Source organism: Lacerta agilis, chromosome 3, assembly GCF_009819535.1.
Source record: "Lacerta agilis isolate rLacAgi1 chromosome 3, rLacAgi1.pri, whole genome shotgun sequence".
Lineage (NCBI taxonomy): Eukaryota > Metazoa > Chordata > Lepidosauria > Squamata > Lacertidae > Lacerta > Lacerta agilis.
Window position 1 is genome coordinate 75,745,298 of NC_046314.1, and position 18,364 is coordinate 75,763,661.

At 38.8% G+C, this 18,364-nt stretch overlaps 1 protein-coding gene across 2 annotated transcripts in view; it reads left to right on the forward strand.

Annotated features, from left to right (window-relative positions):
* Positions 1-18,364, forward strand: part of FMN2 (formin 2) — a 154,752-nt gene that overhangs the window by 116,243 nt on the left and 20,145 nt on the right. For both annotated transcript variants that reach the window (XM_033144343.1, XM_033144344.1), the window contains 2 exons: positions 6,824-6,916; positions 13,162-13,213. In XM_033144343.1, the coding sequence (XP_033000234.1) occupies positions 6,824-6,916; positions 13,162-13,213 (145 nt within the window). The remainder of the gene's footprint in view (positions 1-6,823; positions 6,917-13,161; positions 13,214-18,364) is intronic.

An 18,364-nucleotide genomic window follows, 5' to 3' on the forward strand; every position in this document is an offset into this window, starting at 1 on the left:
GTACTGCCATTGAGAAGGCAGTGTCACACATTGTCTCCCTTGAGCTAGTAAAACTTACATTCAGAGGCCTGGATCCTACCTAGCCCTACACAAATGGAAGAATCCTTCCATTCATGAAGGGAACTGGGATTGAGCAGGGGCTCCTGCTCAAGTTCATGGGTGAAGCATCATTTTTTGCCCATCTCCCCTTTCCCTGCAGCTACCTGCATGCCTCTTATGCTGCTCCCGAGATTCATCCAACCTTCTGGAACAGATTTTCAAGGGGCGGAGGGGAAGGAGAGATCAGTGAAACCTCTGCTTCCTTCTGCTTGTAGTCAGAGGCACTATGCATCTGAATACTAGTTGCTGGGAATGACAATTGAGGAGAGTACTGTGGCACTCCCAGTCCTGCTTGCAGGCTTCCTATGGGCATCTGGCTGGCCATCGTGAGAACATCTTGACAACCAGCTTTCACCAGGGAGGCTCACCTAGCATCTACATTACGCATCTTTAGGTGCCAGGCAAAGCATTCCTCTTCCCCCAGGCCTTTAGCTAATTAAATGCTGGACTAGATGAGCCTTTGGCTTGATCCAGAAGAGCTCCTCTTATGTTCATTTGTACATCCTGTGAATGGAAACCCTGCCCGCCTGATGATCCTGACAGTGGAAGTTGGGTTAAGATGTAAGCCATAAGCTTTATCCTAGCTCTAAACACTTATCCAGCACCTTTAGTTCCTGATCTGTAGGCAAATCCATGCTACTACCTACCTACAGCAAATTTCTTCAACTGTGTCATGAGCAAGGAGGACCGTACCACTTCTGTGTCTTGTATCCCATGTTTAGTAGTAGAAAGCTTAAGTTGTTTGGTAAGGCTTGCAGAGGGAGGATAATGACAAGACCAAAATAAGATAGGGACAAGTTCATAGGACCCATGGAAGAGCTAGCACTGAACTAGTCTGAGAGTCATCTATCTGCTCAGATTCTAAATCAGACTTTTCATTGAGAGCCTTAAGTATAAACTGTTGATTTGTACTTCTCTCTCCACAGTTACCACAACTGAAAAAGTAAGAATGACTTATTAATGAGCAAAGTTGGTGCACAAAATAATTCCCAAAGCGGTATACCTGCACTGCTTATTCCCGTTGATTGCTGGGTGTAAAGTCCATTTGTTTCTGCCCTTCCAAATCTAATCATGCACTGTGATTGCTATTTCCTCTGAAATTTCTACCTATATTTTGAAAGTTGTGCTACATAAAATGGAGCAACAGCTAGCCTGAGTGGCTACATACTGACTGTCTCAGCGTATTAGCAATCTGTGGGAAATCATGCTAACTTAAAACTATTTTATAATAATGTAAAATGTTTTCTTTATGGTGTGTAATCAGGATGATAAGCTTGGGTGCACATGTGCTTAAAAGGGAAAAATTGTGGGGAAAGATTGTTTTTATATATGTTTTCAGGATGATTGCACAGGTTCCTTCTTTTTATTTTCCCTGTTTGTTTTATGAGCAGTACTGTGCACTAGAGTCTGCTAATACTGGCGTGAGGGGGAACTTCAGAGGTATTACGTAAAGAAGATGCAATTTTAGACTTTCAAAAGAGCATATTGGGGCATTTCTTCTATTTTAGAGCACGAATTCATGTCCAGTTTTTATAACTAAGTAACATTTCACTAATCATTCTGTTCAGCTGCCACCAATTTCTGCTGCCCTTGTTTTAAAGCATTATGTGGCAGGACATTAATCTGTTATGTACCAGACACTCTAATAAACAAAGGACTCGAGACAGCTTGGATTTTATTAATATATCTACTGGTTCGGCTCCATCAATTGCCCCCGATTTCACAGCTCTCCAGGATTCTCAGTTTAGCCTTTCTCAGTTCAGTGACATATAGTTTGTTAAGCAACCTGATCTGCTTTTGATCTCTCCGGGCTGTCAGCAGACCTCCTAGATGCAGTCGTGTCGAGTAATAACTTTCAGTAACTCTGTCATTCCACACTTGAAATTTTAGCACTTGCTACAATACCTAAATCAACTTGCTTTGTTAAGAGAAAGGCTGCTACTGCATTGAAACGATACAGGAGAATTTTAAGTTAGGACTTTGTGTCAACTCCTGCAGGGTTCCCCACCCCTTGCATCTTAGCGTTTGTTGAAAATATGCTGAAAGGAGTATATTTTCAAGTCCCAGTACTTTTGGATCCAGTTCCACTACTTTCATTCACACCTGAAGTTTGGTTCTGTCTTTGGAAAAAGTATATTTAGGCACATTGGAAGATGTTCCATTGCAAATACTTCTTTTAAAATAGGCTCCAAATTGATTAGGAGCATAATCAATGAGCATAGATAAAACTAAATCAGGGATTTTCAGTGTGGTGTCTGGGGGCTCATTTACACCGACAGGTGCTTCCTTGGTGCTCACAGGTTCTCCTGTCCCACCCCGCTCAAAGTAGGCTTGAAAGAGCATTTATTATAGCCAATAGGTTGTGGGGTGTGTGTTGCTCACAATAGGTTCTCTAGTTTGCTTTTGTGTCCACGCAGACCCAAAAATGTTGCTGATCCCTGGACTAAATTATGACTAGTCATTGGATATATTAATGTATGACATAGTTGCAGCTCAGTACTGCCACAGTTCAACAATTGAAACCACACCTGCAACAGGGGGCATAACATTTTCAGCTACTGGGTGTTCAGGTTTCTTGAGTGTGCATGGAGGTGGGATAGCCACAGGAGGATATCATCCTCTTTCCAGAAAACATGGATTTGTTGTTTTAACAAGTTCGTGGGGATGTGGATCTTGCTTAGTAAAATGAAGACTGGGTGACATTACTGCAACAACACATCACACTGATTGTGTGAATTGTCCAGTATACACTCAGTAGATGCGTTGTACAATGAAAAATTAAGTTCACCAGTAGGGCATTGAAGATGCTGGATTGAAATGTAAGCAAAGACTCTTCTATAAAGGATGGCTTTCATTCTCTATGTCTCCATCTGCCCACTTCAAGTTCATGCAGAAATCTGTGCACTAGAATCAATTAAAAGACAGTAAAGGTATTCTGACACAGTCAGTCACTTAAACATGCTTGGTTCTCTCAACTGTACCCATTTTGTAGTGGTTTACAATTTTGGTATAACCTCCATAGACATATCACTTTTGCATTGTGCTATGTACTTTTCACTGTTTTTCTAAGTGTTTTTCATTCTTCTTCTAGAAATGACTGCAGTCCTGTAATAACTGATGTGTGTGTGTGTGTGTGTGTGTGTGTGTGTGTGTGTGTGTGTTTTAAGGAGGGAAAGTCATTTTTATAGCTGAGAGGTGGTGTGTCAGATAAACTTCAGACTTCAGACATACAAAACAAGCTTACCAGATCTGACCAGTTGCATTCCGGCTCACCCAGAGTGGACCCAGGTCAGCAGTTCCTATAGAAGTTGATGCAGAATTCTTGTCAGGAGCCCTCCTGCTGCTGCTTTTCTCATCGTGCTGAGTCCATGTCACTTTGACATGGGCTGCAGGCATGTAAGAGTACTTTAAGGCTATGGTCCTGAAGGCTAATGAACTACAACCCACATACACTGCTAATGTTGACACAATTCATTTCAAGGTAATGGAACTACTCAACTCAACAGTGGTTTTCATGACCGCTGCTTAAAAACCTCTTAGGATTTCCACGTAAAACATTGCTGTGGCAAGCTAATCATTAGTGCTGCACCCACATACTTCAGTAGCCTGTACAAATATTGCTGAAAGGGTTAATTGACTGAAACATCGCTGCATGCAGACTCCTAAACCTAAACCATATGTAAAATAAAGCCAGGATTTCAGTCAATCTGTGAGTCATGTTTTACTGTCCTTAAAACTCCAAACAAGGAGCTGTCTGTAGAGGCTTTTGAAGCTTCAACAGTCCTTAGCATAAGTCCTAACAATACCAAAAAAATAAATAAAAGAAAATTGAGAGGTCTTTCTCTTCTCATGGAAAAGTGTGCGATTCAGATAAACCTGGCTTCATTTCCCTGCATTAAATCTGAACTCTCTTTAAAGTTACCGACTTCAAGCATTTCTATATGACTCTGTGGTACTCAGATCAGATGGCGTTTCTCTTTCCAGGAATATGTAAGATCTAGATCCCTAATATATTTCTGAAAATAAATTTGGGGAAACTTTTCAGAGTACCCAAATAAGAAGTGCTCACCATTTTTCTCACTGTCTAACCAAAAGGGCAGATTCTTAAAATGTGAGCAAATTTGGATGTATTTTTGTAGACTTATAGCCAGGTGCATGACGTCTGACAGATTATGAATTATGGCATGAACCCCTCAGCCTACAAAATTAAGCTGAAATAAGACTGTATGCCATGAATATCAAATCAGAAATTTACCTTTGATCATTTGTTTGTTCAGCTCTTGTCTTTTGACTGATTCACAAATAATACAATTGTATATGCATATTTCGTTTGAAGTAAGCCTCCATAAATTCAGTGGATCTTACTCCCTAGTAAGTGGGTTTAAGATTGTAGGCAAATTACTACCTTGCACAGTTTTTTCTCATTGGATGAATGTGGATTTTCACAGAATCCAATATTTTAAATACCAACATCTTGGCAAATTAGCCGGTATTCTTCCTGTGCTGACAGTGCTCCAGGTATCATGGAATGTTGCTTAACCATCATTTAGTGCTGTGCGCATTGGCTGGAAACAATACAGATTATATCTATATTCTGATCATTTTATTATGGTTAAATGTTTTTAAAGTCTGTTGATCTTATTGGCGTTTTCTTATAAATATTTCAGTCTTGTGCAAATAACTTATTTTTTTAATGTGGTCTATAATTTTGTTAATTAATATAAAATGAATGTAACTGTGCATCTGATTGCCTTCTTCCATAAATTGTAGTAGAGCATTGTTTTCTGAAACCTGATAGTGACACAAACCTGTAGGCTCAGTTCACAGGCAATGCTAAACCGTGGTTTAGCGGAATTGAGCCTGAGCAAACCTCTGACTTGTAGTTCCCCGTCTTTTCTCATCCCACGTGGCTGGGAGAAGCATTTGGTAGCATTTACCTTTAAGTTCATAGCTTAATGTTATATATGAACCAGAGATTGTGGTTTAAATTAAAAGTCTGGTCACTCTCTAAGCAAGCTAGTAACCCACTTAACCTTATGATAAATATGTGCTTATTACTTCTTACACATAAAGAAATGTTTCTGGGGTGGTAGTGGATAGAAGGCTGCCTGGGTTTTGTTTTCCCTGCTGGTGGCAGCTATTCACAATGGTTTGCTGTAGGGGAGGATACAGGTTTGCTGTAAGGATAAGCTGCAGATGACCTAAACTTCAAAGCAGTCATGAAATGTGATTATTTGCTAGGAGCCACCAGCTGAGAATAACCAAAACATACATGTTAGCTTCTTGAAACATTTGGGATATATTTGCAAGATTCTTTTCTGGCATCTGCAAGGCCTTCCTGAGCATTTTGAAGAGGATGAAAGCTAATCTTCATTAGGAATGTAAGAATAGCCCTCTGGGTAAGACCAATGGCCCTCTAGACCAGCATTCTGTTCCCACAATTGACAGCTGTAGGAAGCCCATGAGGAGGATATGAACTACAGTAAGCTTTCCCTGCTCATGACTACAGGCAACTGCTATTCAGAAGCATACTGTTCTGATAGTACATGGGCTATCATCACTAGCAGCTATTTATAACCTTACTAATCATTCATTTGTCAAATCTTATACACTTCTATCACATCACCCACTCACCTTTTTCTTCTAAATTAAAAATCCCCAAATGTTGTAAGCTTTCCTTAAAGAGGAGTTGTTCCAGCTCAGTTGTTTGGAGAAGATATAGAGTATCCTTTACCATGAATATGCCATAGCTGCCACAAAAAATAAGCACATAAAGCATTTTGGTTTTGCCTGAAGACACAACAAAAGTCAGAGACCACATAGTCTATCAAATGAAGTTTATATTGCACTGCAGCTCTTGCACTTGCTGTGAAATTGACCTAGCATTGCATTTGTTTAGGCACTGAGCCTATGAACACTTAAGTATATTTTTAACTTTGTAAGCATGAATGGTTTCATTGAGGTCAGTAGAATTCACATGGTAGTATAGTTAAGCATGTTTACAAGTGTGTGCGATCTGAGCCTTGGTAAATTACTGTAGCTGAGTAGTCAATTCCACAAAGTTTAGAAATATGGTTTACTTTGCATATGTGTATATATATTATGAGCCTACCTCTCTGAGGCTGATGTAAGTTTTGTTTTTAAGTTTCCTACCAGGCAGTAAATGTTGGTTAAACTTTTTTTTGAAAAAAATAGAACTATTCACATTTCTTACAGTCTTGTCCGCAGATACCAAACCTAGGCCCCAGGAATCTGAATAGACTATGTTCATTGGGTTGCATCCAGTGGTAGTGGTATAAACTAGTGTTAAACTAGTAAACACTTTCACACACACACACACACACACACACACAAGTAAAGGCATCTAATTTTCACCAATCATGCTTTAGGCCTCCATACTACATTCTATTCTGTTTCAGTGCTGAAACAGTATGGAACATAGAATGGAGGCAGGAGGATTGGTGAAAATTATGATGGCTTATATTGACATGTAGGTGAATCAGTGTGTTCCTGAGAGTTCCTATTCATAGTAAAGTGGCATTGACTGTGCCAATCCAAAATGGGTCTGATTCTATTTCAGTTGCATTTGCATGTGATTGCAAAACAGTCATAAAAGCTTGCTGGAGCCAACAGTTCATGGGATCAGATGTAAGTGCCAATACTGGGGCTTAAGTTTGTTTGTAATGAATCTCATTCTAATGCAGTGTGTTACTTCAATTTTCAGGATGTGAGACAGAAGCGGGCAAAGTTTGCCAGTTTTCATTAGAAGAACACATCCAGCCTTTTAAAGACAGCATGGAGAAATTCATTAGTCAAGGTAAATAATGAGGTGCCATTGAACCTTTCCAAGATTTATCAAAAGAAGGTTATGGAAACAATGTTTCGACATGGTGAATAAAGAGTCTATTTTGAAACCACAGGTATGTGTAGATTAGCTCAATCAATTGGCATTGCATTTCAGAACACCTCTACCTGTTCTGTGTTCCATTTCTAAATGATAATAGAGGCAGTTTTTGACTTTTAAATATACATTTCTGATGAGTTCATATTCTGTGTAGGAAACAATTTCCTAACATTTGTTTCTTGACAATTTCATAAAACTGGAAGCTGAAGCTGTGCTTTGATTTGTCTCCAAAGACATGGTGATACTTTTGAAAGTATTAAAAATATGATGTGTTCAGTCTTCTGGTTTATTTCACTTGCAAATTGTATTTGAAAGGCCACATGTTTTGAAAACAAAATGTAAGGAATTCTGTAAAATGTTTGGGTCACGTTCACAGAAAATGCCACAAAAGTGGACTTCATAATCCATGGCTTATTTCTTACCTCCATTCTAGCTTTTTCAGGTTTCCAAACCAATTGCTGGAGAACTCAGACTGATATTTCCTATAGGACTGAATATGATAGTTATTGTGATTTTCCTTTCCATTTGGAGCTTTCTAATTATTATTTTTTAAAGATTAGAACCTTGTACTTTGGGATTGATGTGAAATACTTTGAAAGAAATGCTGTTGGGCTTCTTCAGTGGTAGTGTACCATCAGCTAAGAAACCAGAGCTATCAGCACTGTCTCTGAAGCCTCCACAGTCACTTACAGGCTCACTCTTAAGACTGTTCATGGAAGACAATCTTACACGGCTACGAGTTATTGCCAAAGATGACTCTGGGGGCTTGTAACAGCCTGCTTCAAATGAGTGGCAGGCTTTTAAAGCTCATGAATTCTTTTCTGGCTCACATTAAAATGTGAGTTGGAGAAGGTTCCTAGCTGCTTCTCCCACTACTTGAGAGACTTCTTCCAAGCTCTGGAGAAAAAAACTGAGTTCTTTCCATAAGGAGTCAGATAATTTCCAAATTAATCTGATGGCAGCTTTGAAGAGCTCTCTGATCACAAAAAAGAAATAAAGAATAAGGAATAAAGTTAAAAACCATTTGGCAGTAGGGTAGCCCAGTCACAGGTAGGGCATCATACAAAGCTGTTAAAAGCCATTCCTGAGCCAACCTGAGCTGCCCCAATTACTGCCAAGTTCAAGATTACACACAGACTGTGAAGCTGGCTCTTCCGAGGATTTGAGTCTTGGTTGAACACCTCCCTTGAGAGTGGACAATTTCCCAGCTGACAGCACATCTGTCTTATCCAGATGAAGTTTCTGTTGTTCACCTTCATCCAACCTGGTAACCCCTCCTGTCACCAATTCAGCAGTCATCTGAGATGAGCAGATGGAAAAATGAGGAAGAGCCAAACTGCCCCATGACTTCTCCCAGTGGGTTCATGTAAAGAATAGGGTGGCGGGCAGAATAGGACCCTGAGGCACCAATGGCCAAGGAGTAGAGAAGAGATCCACTGAAACTGAAATTGATAATGGTTTTCTATAAGGACTAGAATAATCTTAGCACTGTGCCTCCCAGTCTCAACCCAGACGAGTGCTCAGAAGGGTACCAAGAACAGTGATATTGAAAGCTGCTGAGAACAACACGGTTACACTCCCCCACCCCTGGCATCCATTCCCCAGCAGAAGTCATCCTTCAAGGTGTCCAAGGCTCTTTCTTTCCCCAAACTGAACCTGACTCCAGACTGGAAAGGATTCAAATAATCATAATCATTCAACATTATCTGGTGTTGTCTCACTACTGCCTCTTTAAGTGCAGCAGGCATGACTCCATCCCTCAACGAGGGACAAGTATCAATGGCAGGAATCATCCCTCCAAGCAGTTTGTCCACATCCTCAAGATGCTTAATACAACTTGTGCTCTCTGATTCTCCCAGGCAAATGCCTTCTTAGTTGTTTTTCCCAGCAGGGATTACTTGATAGCCTGGTTGTGGCAGAACTATGCTTTTGCCAAAACAAAACAAAAACCACTAAGTGACACGTGAGAGGTGAACTGACTACCAGGAAGGGTTATATGTCCCCTTCCTACCTACTGATTTTTGCCTTCAACTGCCCTTCCCTCTGCATTTACCTTACAAGCATGAGGTTGAGCACTCTTGTTTTCCTTTTGAACAAAGTTTAATACAGAGATGGAGAAGAAAACCTTTTGATTAAGTTCCAAAAATAAAGTAATGTTATAAAGCTTGTACAGTAATGTGAAATTCTTTGTTTTTTATCTGGCTGGGCTGAAATCAGGCTTGAAAGAGTTCATACAGGATTTTGCTTTCCTGCATAGTATTTGACAGGCTTTTGATCTCAATATTTTTTCTAAGGGCTTTTGTTGTTTACGTAGGCATAATCGATGAGTTGTTTCAGGTAGATTGCACACACAAAGACCATTTAGGAAAAATGAGGGTAATATAAACACTCTGTTTATGTAGAGTGTTTTCTGGGAAAAGGAAAATGGAATTTCCAACCATTTCCAAACAGCATAGGAATTTCCTATAGCATATTTATATACTGCCTACATTCTTTGGCTTTCAGTTCAACAGCATATTTAAGTTCTCAAATCTATTGTGTTGTGGTTGCAATGACTCATGGTAAAGGCACTAATTTGGACAGATAGAGAAAACTGGCAACATGTGGAGGTGAATCATAAGGAAAGTCATAGCAAATTAGGCAATTGCTTCTTTAACATTCTAAATGAGAAAAGGTGGGGAGGAGGGTACCAATGAACACATACAAAATGATTCGGAGTTTAGACCGGCAGTTAAAAATAAGAGATTATTATTCAAATGCAATTTTATATTCAATTACACTGAGAAATTGTGATATTCCCTTAGGAGTCTTTTGGATCTGATTCAGCAGAAATAGCTTAAGTTACTGAGAAAGCTTCAGGCTAGACAGTGGCTTGAAACAGTAATAGCACTCAGTAATCATTGGGTCAAGATTGCAGCTGAGGACAATGGCAAAAAAGTGGCATTGAGGCACAATGTTTCAGATGGCTTTTGAGTCCCGGTTTAATTGCTGCAGCAGAATTATTTGTAGAGTGATAAATAAATAAACAACCAAGCAAAGCCCTGCAACTCTAAAAGGGTGCGTTGTTTAGGGCAGCCATTCTTTCTTTTTACTCTTGATAGCTCCCTCTTCATGAAAAATGAGTCATTTGGTAGCCAGGACCCATCTGATGTCACAGAGAAAGCAAATGTCTCAAGAGCTTCACAGATCCCAAATGTATAACTTTCCTCAGAAAACTGAAATCTTTTGAAATTAAGGACATATAAACTCTCTCATCAGAATGAATAGATACAAAGCACAAGGAAGATCCACCAGAGGTGTCACGGGGATGCTGGAGTATTCAGATTAATGCTTGATCCTGATCTTTTAAGTTGTCTCTGCAGCACAAGGGCAGGAATAGAGCCAAGTACCCCCCCCCCCCTCAGCAGCTTGCTAGCACTGTAAGCATTGGTGTATCAAACCACTTTGGGGCAGCAACTCTGGTGCTCTCTCACCTTAAGCCTCAAATGCTTATAAACTTGCTTTGTCTTCTGGCAGTCTCAGCATTAGCTCTTGCCTGCCAGCTTCCAGACCTTGGCATCTAGCTCCTTGTCTGACCTTCAGTGTTTTAGCTAGCTATGCTGGCTTTAGTTCTTCCTTGTCTGTAACAATAATCCCATTTACTTTATGCGGTACAAAATAGCTCTGTTTATCCCTAACTTGAAGCTTTCCTTCAGCCATCAGTTGCTTAATGGAAGAGAACAGAAGACAATGTGGGACAGGCAAAATTGCAGCTTCTGGTGTGTAATGACTCCCTTGTTCACCACAAGCGAGTAGTTTTATGCAGATGGGCGGGGTACTATTATTATTATTCTCATAATTATTATATTATCTTTTGTTATTTTCTTTTAAATAATTGATACACACACACACACACACATAAACAAAAGTCTCCCTATGTTCTCTACTTCCCATTTTTATCTGCACTGCATGCCTCACATACATGTTTCCATCCTGTTTATGGTACTGGAGAAGCGTCAGCTGGAAGTCCAATTGTGTCTTACCCTCTTCAAGGAAGCCTACTTTTGCAAAAATTTAAAATTATCCATCTTCCTCTAACGAAATGCATTGTGATGAAACTCCTTTTCTACTAGGGAAATGCAGTTGATAAGCTTGTTCTGCTTTGCTGGATCACATTTTAATGGTGTAATCCTTTAGTACTTTCTGAAAATAAATTGGGCAACATCTGTCTCCTTTTTTATGGTTACAAACTGGATGTGTAAGATTGTATAAACCACCTAAATAGCCATGGTGGTAAAACCTTGTCGCCAGTTCAAATAATCTGGTCAGAACAGAGTGATCTTGGAAATGAACTAGCGATGCTCCCATATGACTTTGTTTACAGTGCAGATACATTTTCTAACCCACCATTCTACACTAGTTAATCACTAAGCAGCACTAGACTTTTAGCAGTGCAAGTTTCTTGGAGACAGGCACTGCATTTTTGTGGTAAGCTTTAGCATTTGCATTTGAGGAATACTTAAAATAAAATGTTAAAACTGTGGCTATGCTTCATATAGAGTTATGCAATGATTTTCCTAACTGAAATCTACTTAACTCCAATCACAGTTAGTTTTAATTTAAAGTTGCAGGCTTAGAATGAAATATCTAGGTTGGTCTTAGATTTGGCCCTCATTTCAGTGGTTTGCTGAAGCTGGTGTGTCCCCTTTAGTTCCTTCCTCACCACCCTTTCTTTCTTTCTTTGGTCAATAGGTCTTAGCACAATAGGTGGTCTGGTCTCTTTTTATCTGGCAACACCCATTGCAGATTTTTAAAGTAGTTAGGGTCAGCTGTTAATTTCTTTTTAAGATTTTTTCCAAGAGCTTTATCTAATGGTGAAATTCAGAAACTGAAACATAGGGTTTTTTATAGTCCAAACCATGTCTAGAAAAACCATGTTTTTAAAAGGTTGTGGTTAAACATGCAATGAAAACATTCAAGTTACAGAAGGCATGGTTGCACTGCCTCATAACTGTGGCTTGTATCAGGATATACATATTCTGTCAAGGAGTGTGATATGCTTAGTTTTTGTGTTGCTTCAATTCCTTGGAACAATTTGCTTAAAGTTTGCCCTATCTGCAACCAAGTTTTCCTCAGGAATTTGGCGGCTCCCATCAGGATTGGATGAATCCATGTGTCGAGATATTTATTTACAACATTTTGCTCGACACATGGGTTTTTTTTACAGTTTTGCTGGAGGAACTGGGACTGCCTAAGACTTTCACTTTTTCTTCACCCCCTTGCTCTCCCAAGTCTGCTCTGGGAATTGCAGGGAATAAAAGAGTAAAGGAAAATTACGTTGTGCCGGTGGAAGTCCAATCTGTTGGTAGATGGCCATCATTGGATGTCACCCAGTAAATTGTTCTTCTGCATGCAGATTTGCTAAAGTTCATATTACTCAGAGATTTTGGACTGATCATGGATGGTATTATAAATTATTTGATGTGGAAGGATCCAGTTTGGGGAGAATAAACAACCACAAGAAAACAGAGTGTTCCTTAATTATCACAAAGCATGATAACAATACTAAGTATCCTCGTTTCACAATACAGCTAAAATTGTTAGGAAATTTTCAAATGCCAATATTTGACCAAATTCCACTTGTGAGGGATTTCTGGTGACTGTAGATACTAATACTGTAGTGTTAATGGCAATGATGTATACATGACATTTGGATATGGGCCGTTTAGTCTTAGCACTATCGGTTTATACAGGCATTTTCTTTTTGAAGTGGCATACTGGTGTGAACTTGCCATATACCCACTATATACAGTATATATATGGGGTGATGGTGGAATGAGAAACAAAGTGAGTATGTAAATATATTGCTGGGTCATTAACTTGTGAATGTGCTTCACATCTACTTTGGTGATTTGCATAACCTGATTCTTCAGTCAAGGTGTTCACCTACTGTTTTTGGTACTGAGAACTTTTCATGTATCAAAAACTGCTTCTGGAAATGATGTTGGTGTATCTTCTTTAACACCAAGGCCAAGTGCACAAGTTTAGTGCTCACACAGTGATGTAGAGCTTTTCCTTTCAGAAGTGTGTAAAAGGAGAATTTTGCTGCTTAAGAAAATTAATGCTTAAATAAAAGCATTACACTTTATATATAATCTTGTTCTCTATCTGTTGTTCAGCTAAAATTGACCATGAAATAGAAGAGAAATCCCTGGAAGAGACGCATAAAAGGTGAGCAGACCAAGCTTCATATTCCACTAACATTCTAATAAGTTTCTCTTTTTTAGATAGTAAAAGGAACGAAGTCTTAAAGGACAAATTGTGATTCTGCCAGTAGAATTTATAGGCTATTGCTTGGTATACAATGCTCTCATATAATATGCTAGTAAAGCTAGAAAGTTCAGACTCTTCCTAAAATTAACACAACACTTCCAAGAGGATTAAAACAATAATCCAATCAGGGCTTTGCATAAAAAAGTGGGTCGTCTTCCTCAGACTAATAACAGATGCACAATACTTTTATTCTGTACTTTTGAGCTACCCACTATATACAAAGGAAAGTAGGGGGGCGGGAAGTTCCTATAAAAGTATTAATAATGTGGATAATTAAATGTGGCTTCATTGCAAAGTCAATTAGGCACATTAAAGCAGATACACTGCGTAATTCATTATTGATGTTAGCATTAATGGGGTTTGTGTCTTTGAAGACTCTTCAGTCTTCTTGCACAAAATCTGGTTTCTTTTTTCTCCCTCCTTTTTGCAATTTTCTCAACATTGTGGCTTTAAGAGTTTCTTTAATAGCAATGGAAAATATTTTTTTCTAAAAATTCACGTTTCCAAATCTTATGGAAATTACTCATGGATCTGCCAGATTTTTTTAAATTACACTTTTGAAGAGTTGCTTGTATTATACTAGGAAATACAATGGGACATGTTTTAAAGAATAATCGAGAATGCTAGTATTCCTTTTTAGAAATCTGCATGATAATTAAGAATGCCACATTAAGTCCAATGCTTTAAACTGATTCTAGCAATAGTTGTCAGATTCCAGAAAGCAGTTCATGATGTTCATTGCCAGTGTAACACCTGATGTGTACTTCATTTCTGCGTGATCTGTGGTCTGTTGGAAGACATTCACTGTTCAAAAACATAAGGGGGGCTTCTTTTTCCTTCACTAACTATTGTTACATTGCTGTTGAGAAGGGAAAGGAAGATTGTAGTAACAGAAAACTAGAACTGTTTTAAATAAATCAGTTACAGGTACTCATGAAGAGGAGGGATGAAGTTCTGCATAGGTACCTAGTTGTAACTTAAAGCATCTTATAGATAAACACAATAAATGATGGACAAACATGATAAAAGAAATAGTTACATAACCCTCAAAACCACAGTAGATGTACCATGGACTCTGCTCAGCTGTTTCCGATTTGATCACCGGACCTCTTCTTTGCATTTTATTTCACAAAACTATACCACTGATGACTGTTCCAGATATTTAAAAAACTGCCACAGAATGCCTTGGCAGCCTAAAGGACATAAGTATTTACAGCCAAGACTCTATGAGGGGTTATGGAGCAAAATGTGTTTACATTATGACATGTGCTTACTACTTACCTAAGGATGATGAGCCTGCCTTGTACAGATAAGCATTCTCAAATATTTCATGTTTAATATTAGAGATAAGGGGACACTAGGCAAGAGGAAAACTCTGTGCTGTGCCTTTCTCTCTCCTTTATACTCCATCACTTGACATACTGTATGTAAACAGAGTGGTAAAACATTTGCCTGTATTGCAACGGTAAAATTGGTTCTTCCTTCTGCAAATCATGCATTAGTATATGAGATGTTTCTTTAGAATTCACCAAACAAAATGCTTCACACACACTTTTTTGTATAGAGGGTGATTAGCATTCTGCTAATCATGGGTAAAATAATCATGGGTGCATTGGATGAATAGATGTGCTAGTTGCAGTGATGGATTAGATGGAGCGTGATTAATGTGGTTGGATTTTTATTTTATTTTTGAAGTGACTATGTGCAACACAGTGTCTATCTCATGATTACATGTAATGGAGTTGCACAGAAATACTGGTTCATTATTTGATATGGCAGGAAAATGGTAAAAAAAAATATGTCTCTCTGTGACATTGTAAAACGCCAAGTAAAAATAAGTTATGAAACAGTAAGGATTCCTAAAATTACTTACGTTTTGAGAACAATGCTCCAAGTGTATTTTAGAAAAGTTCAGTTGTTTAGTAGATGAGCTGAAATGGAAAGTTAATCTTTCACACATCATGAAGACAAAGAAAATGGTATGTCTGACCCAGAGATTCCATAAAGTGTCTGGCTGTTCATTTGTCAGAAGTGAGATGTTTAACCGTTTCTGAAAGGTTGTATACTTTTTTATTTATTTATCATATTTAGCAGCTTTAAGAGTGTCAATGTGTGAAGTGTTTATTCAAGAAATGGATTTCTGGCAAACGGGCAAAAAGAAAAGTGAAATGTTTAGCTCACAAATAAGAGCATATTCTAAGATCTCTGAGTAAGTATCCTGAGATTAGAAGAAAGCACACAGGTCTGTGTTTATCTAGCTTACGCAGGCAGACAAGGAAGGCTCCAGACTGGTATTAAAGCTGAAGTGATACGGAATGTCTTCACCAAACCCCAAACAATTACATCACCCCCCTGAACAATATTGATAAAGTGCAATAGAAAAAGACCTGGCACTTTCTAGTTTCAACTCTCACAGCTAACTACTTGAGAACCTGTGAAATACTTGACAAGGTAAAGCAGGGGGGGGAAGTTGTTTCAAAGGGGTCACAAAAAGCTGTCAGGCATTACAACATGAGGAAGGGCCATAGTTCTGTGACAGAGCACATGCTGTACATAAAAAGAATCTCAAGGTCAGTCCTGGACATCTCAGGGTAAGGCTGGGAAAAGCTGCCTAAAACTTTGGAGATCTGCTGTCAGCCAATGTAGACAATATTGAGCTAGTTGGACTCATATTGAGCTAGTTGGACTCATAGTATAAGGCAGTTTATTATGTCCTTATACCCAAAAGACTTTTTAAAATAAAATAAAAAATCCAAGCTGAAGATGACAGGGAATGAAACCAGGAACATTTTTGTGCAAACAATGTGTTGTTGGGGCCATGGTTCAATAGTACACCTGCAACTTCATGTGCATATTCATCACATTCTTCAGAAGCTTAAGTCTGAAATTCAATCAGGTTGCATTTGTGGGTAGCCAGGCCAATTCATTTCCCTGCCTGAAACAAGGGTAAGCGCACTCCCTACACACATTCAGAAATTGACTGTCAGTGGGATAGCATTCCTCATTGCACATTAGATCAACAGGCTAGTTTAGAGGTGCATGGTCTCCAACAGAGAGCAATGGCTAGGAGGTTCAGGTGAACACCCTGAAGGCTGCCACTGCTGCCCTCCCCCAGCATATATCTCCTGAGGCAATTATCTCACTGCCTAATGCTAGGGCTGGCCCTGGCTTGTGTCAAAATAACTCAGCAGGCAGCTCAGTCACCTTACAAATTTTCATTGTGATTTATGCTAAGTTAACAATCTCATAACTAAGGAAATAAAGCAACTTTGAAAATAATAATAATAATAATAATACCCTGTCTATCTGACTTTGTTGCCCAGCTACTCTGGGAGGCTTCCAGCATATATAAAATCATAACAAAACATTACCATTTATACTCTATTTTTGTTGTTGTTCAGTCGTTCAGTCGTGTCCGACTCTTCGTGACCCCATGGACCAGAGCACGCCAAGCACGCCTATCCTTCACTGCCTCTCGCAGTTTGGCCAAACTCATGTTAGTAGCTTCGAGAACACTGTCCAACCATCTCATCCTCTGTCGTCCCCTTCTCCTTGTGCCCTCCATCTTTCCCAACATCAGGGTCTTTTCTAGGGAGTCTTCTCTTCTCATACTCTATTTTACCTAGTCTTAAACTCCAGCCAGTCACTTGTATTCTGTTCATCTCCACTTCTTAATCACTCTCCAGTCTTAAGTGAAATTGTAAAGAGGTTGATATCTGTTGATTTCACCCCTATCTTACTGGAGGAGAACAGGAGTCAAGAGAGAAAAGGTAAATGATGACACGGATATGCACATTTATCACGAGATCTTTCATTTCAAATCCAAAAAAAGTTATGATTCCTCATACCTGTCTTAGGGGAAAGAAAGAATTAAATAGTGAACTCTCGATCAGATCACATAAATTTTATTCCATATTATTTCCAGTAATCACATTTAGTTGCATCTGTGCTGTTTTATGTTGTTTGTGGTGTGTATGTGTGTGTGAATGGCAATAATTTCTGTAGCTGTGTCATGCCTTTTATTGATTCCATGCACCTCACTATTGGAGCTGCACACACAGTTCTTTCCAATACATTCAAGTATATTCCTTCTTTGAGTGCCAGATGATATGTAAACACACTCTGCTATTGTTTCCTGTAAGTGCCTAAATGCTACCGTTTGATTTCTGCACACTTGATTCATTCACTAAATTAACTATCAGTTAAAACAATGGGAAATTTATACTTCTCCACTGCTTTTGATATTGCATCAGTTACTGTCTGAGAATTTGCAGTAGCCAAAGTTCTTTGAATCAGCGATAGACTGACATATTACACTAACCTAGAACACATTTCTAAGCCACGTCTGTGGGTTAAGTAATAGCTGGCATAAGAAGCAACTTTGGAATTGATTTGTCAATTTAATTAGTTTCAATTTTAATCTGATTCTCTACCCTGCCTCCCTTGTTGGCACCATTTTACACTCATTTTGAAATGTGTTCAAGGAATGGGGTGGAGAAGAGAGACATAATTTAGGATCTGGAAACTTCAGTGAAGGAAAAGAAGATTTCCTTCCTTGGGATACCACTCTTTTCCAAAGAGGATTACTGAAACATGTACAGTTGCATAATGTCACTTGCTATTGTTGTTTTGTTGCTACAACACTGGCGCTCCTTTTGGACAGCACTGCGCTCTAGTATGGCTACATTACTATGGAAAGGGACTTCCTAGAAAGCAAGATGGAACCAGGTGGCTCTGCCCCACTCTCCATATGTAAAAGCAACAATGTTTCAAGTTGCTTTTTGAGACTTCTCCAATTTTATATTCCGCTTTATTTTAAGGAATGTGAGTTCTCACATAATTTGATGATTATTATGATCTTAAAAAGAATAATGACTTACATAAATTAAATTCTGCATTTCAATACATTTTAAATCTTCGTCAAATTGTTTTTAAAAATGTCCATTATTGGTCACTATTTCAGTGTGAGATGGGCATGGAGCAAAGGCTGCCAATCCATTTCCCACACTGTTGCCACCTCCTGAATTCAGCTTCTGGTGTGCTTGTCAT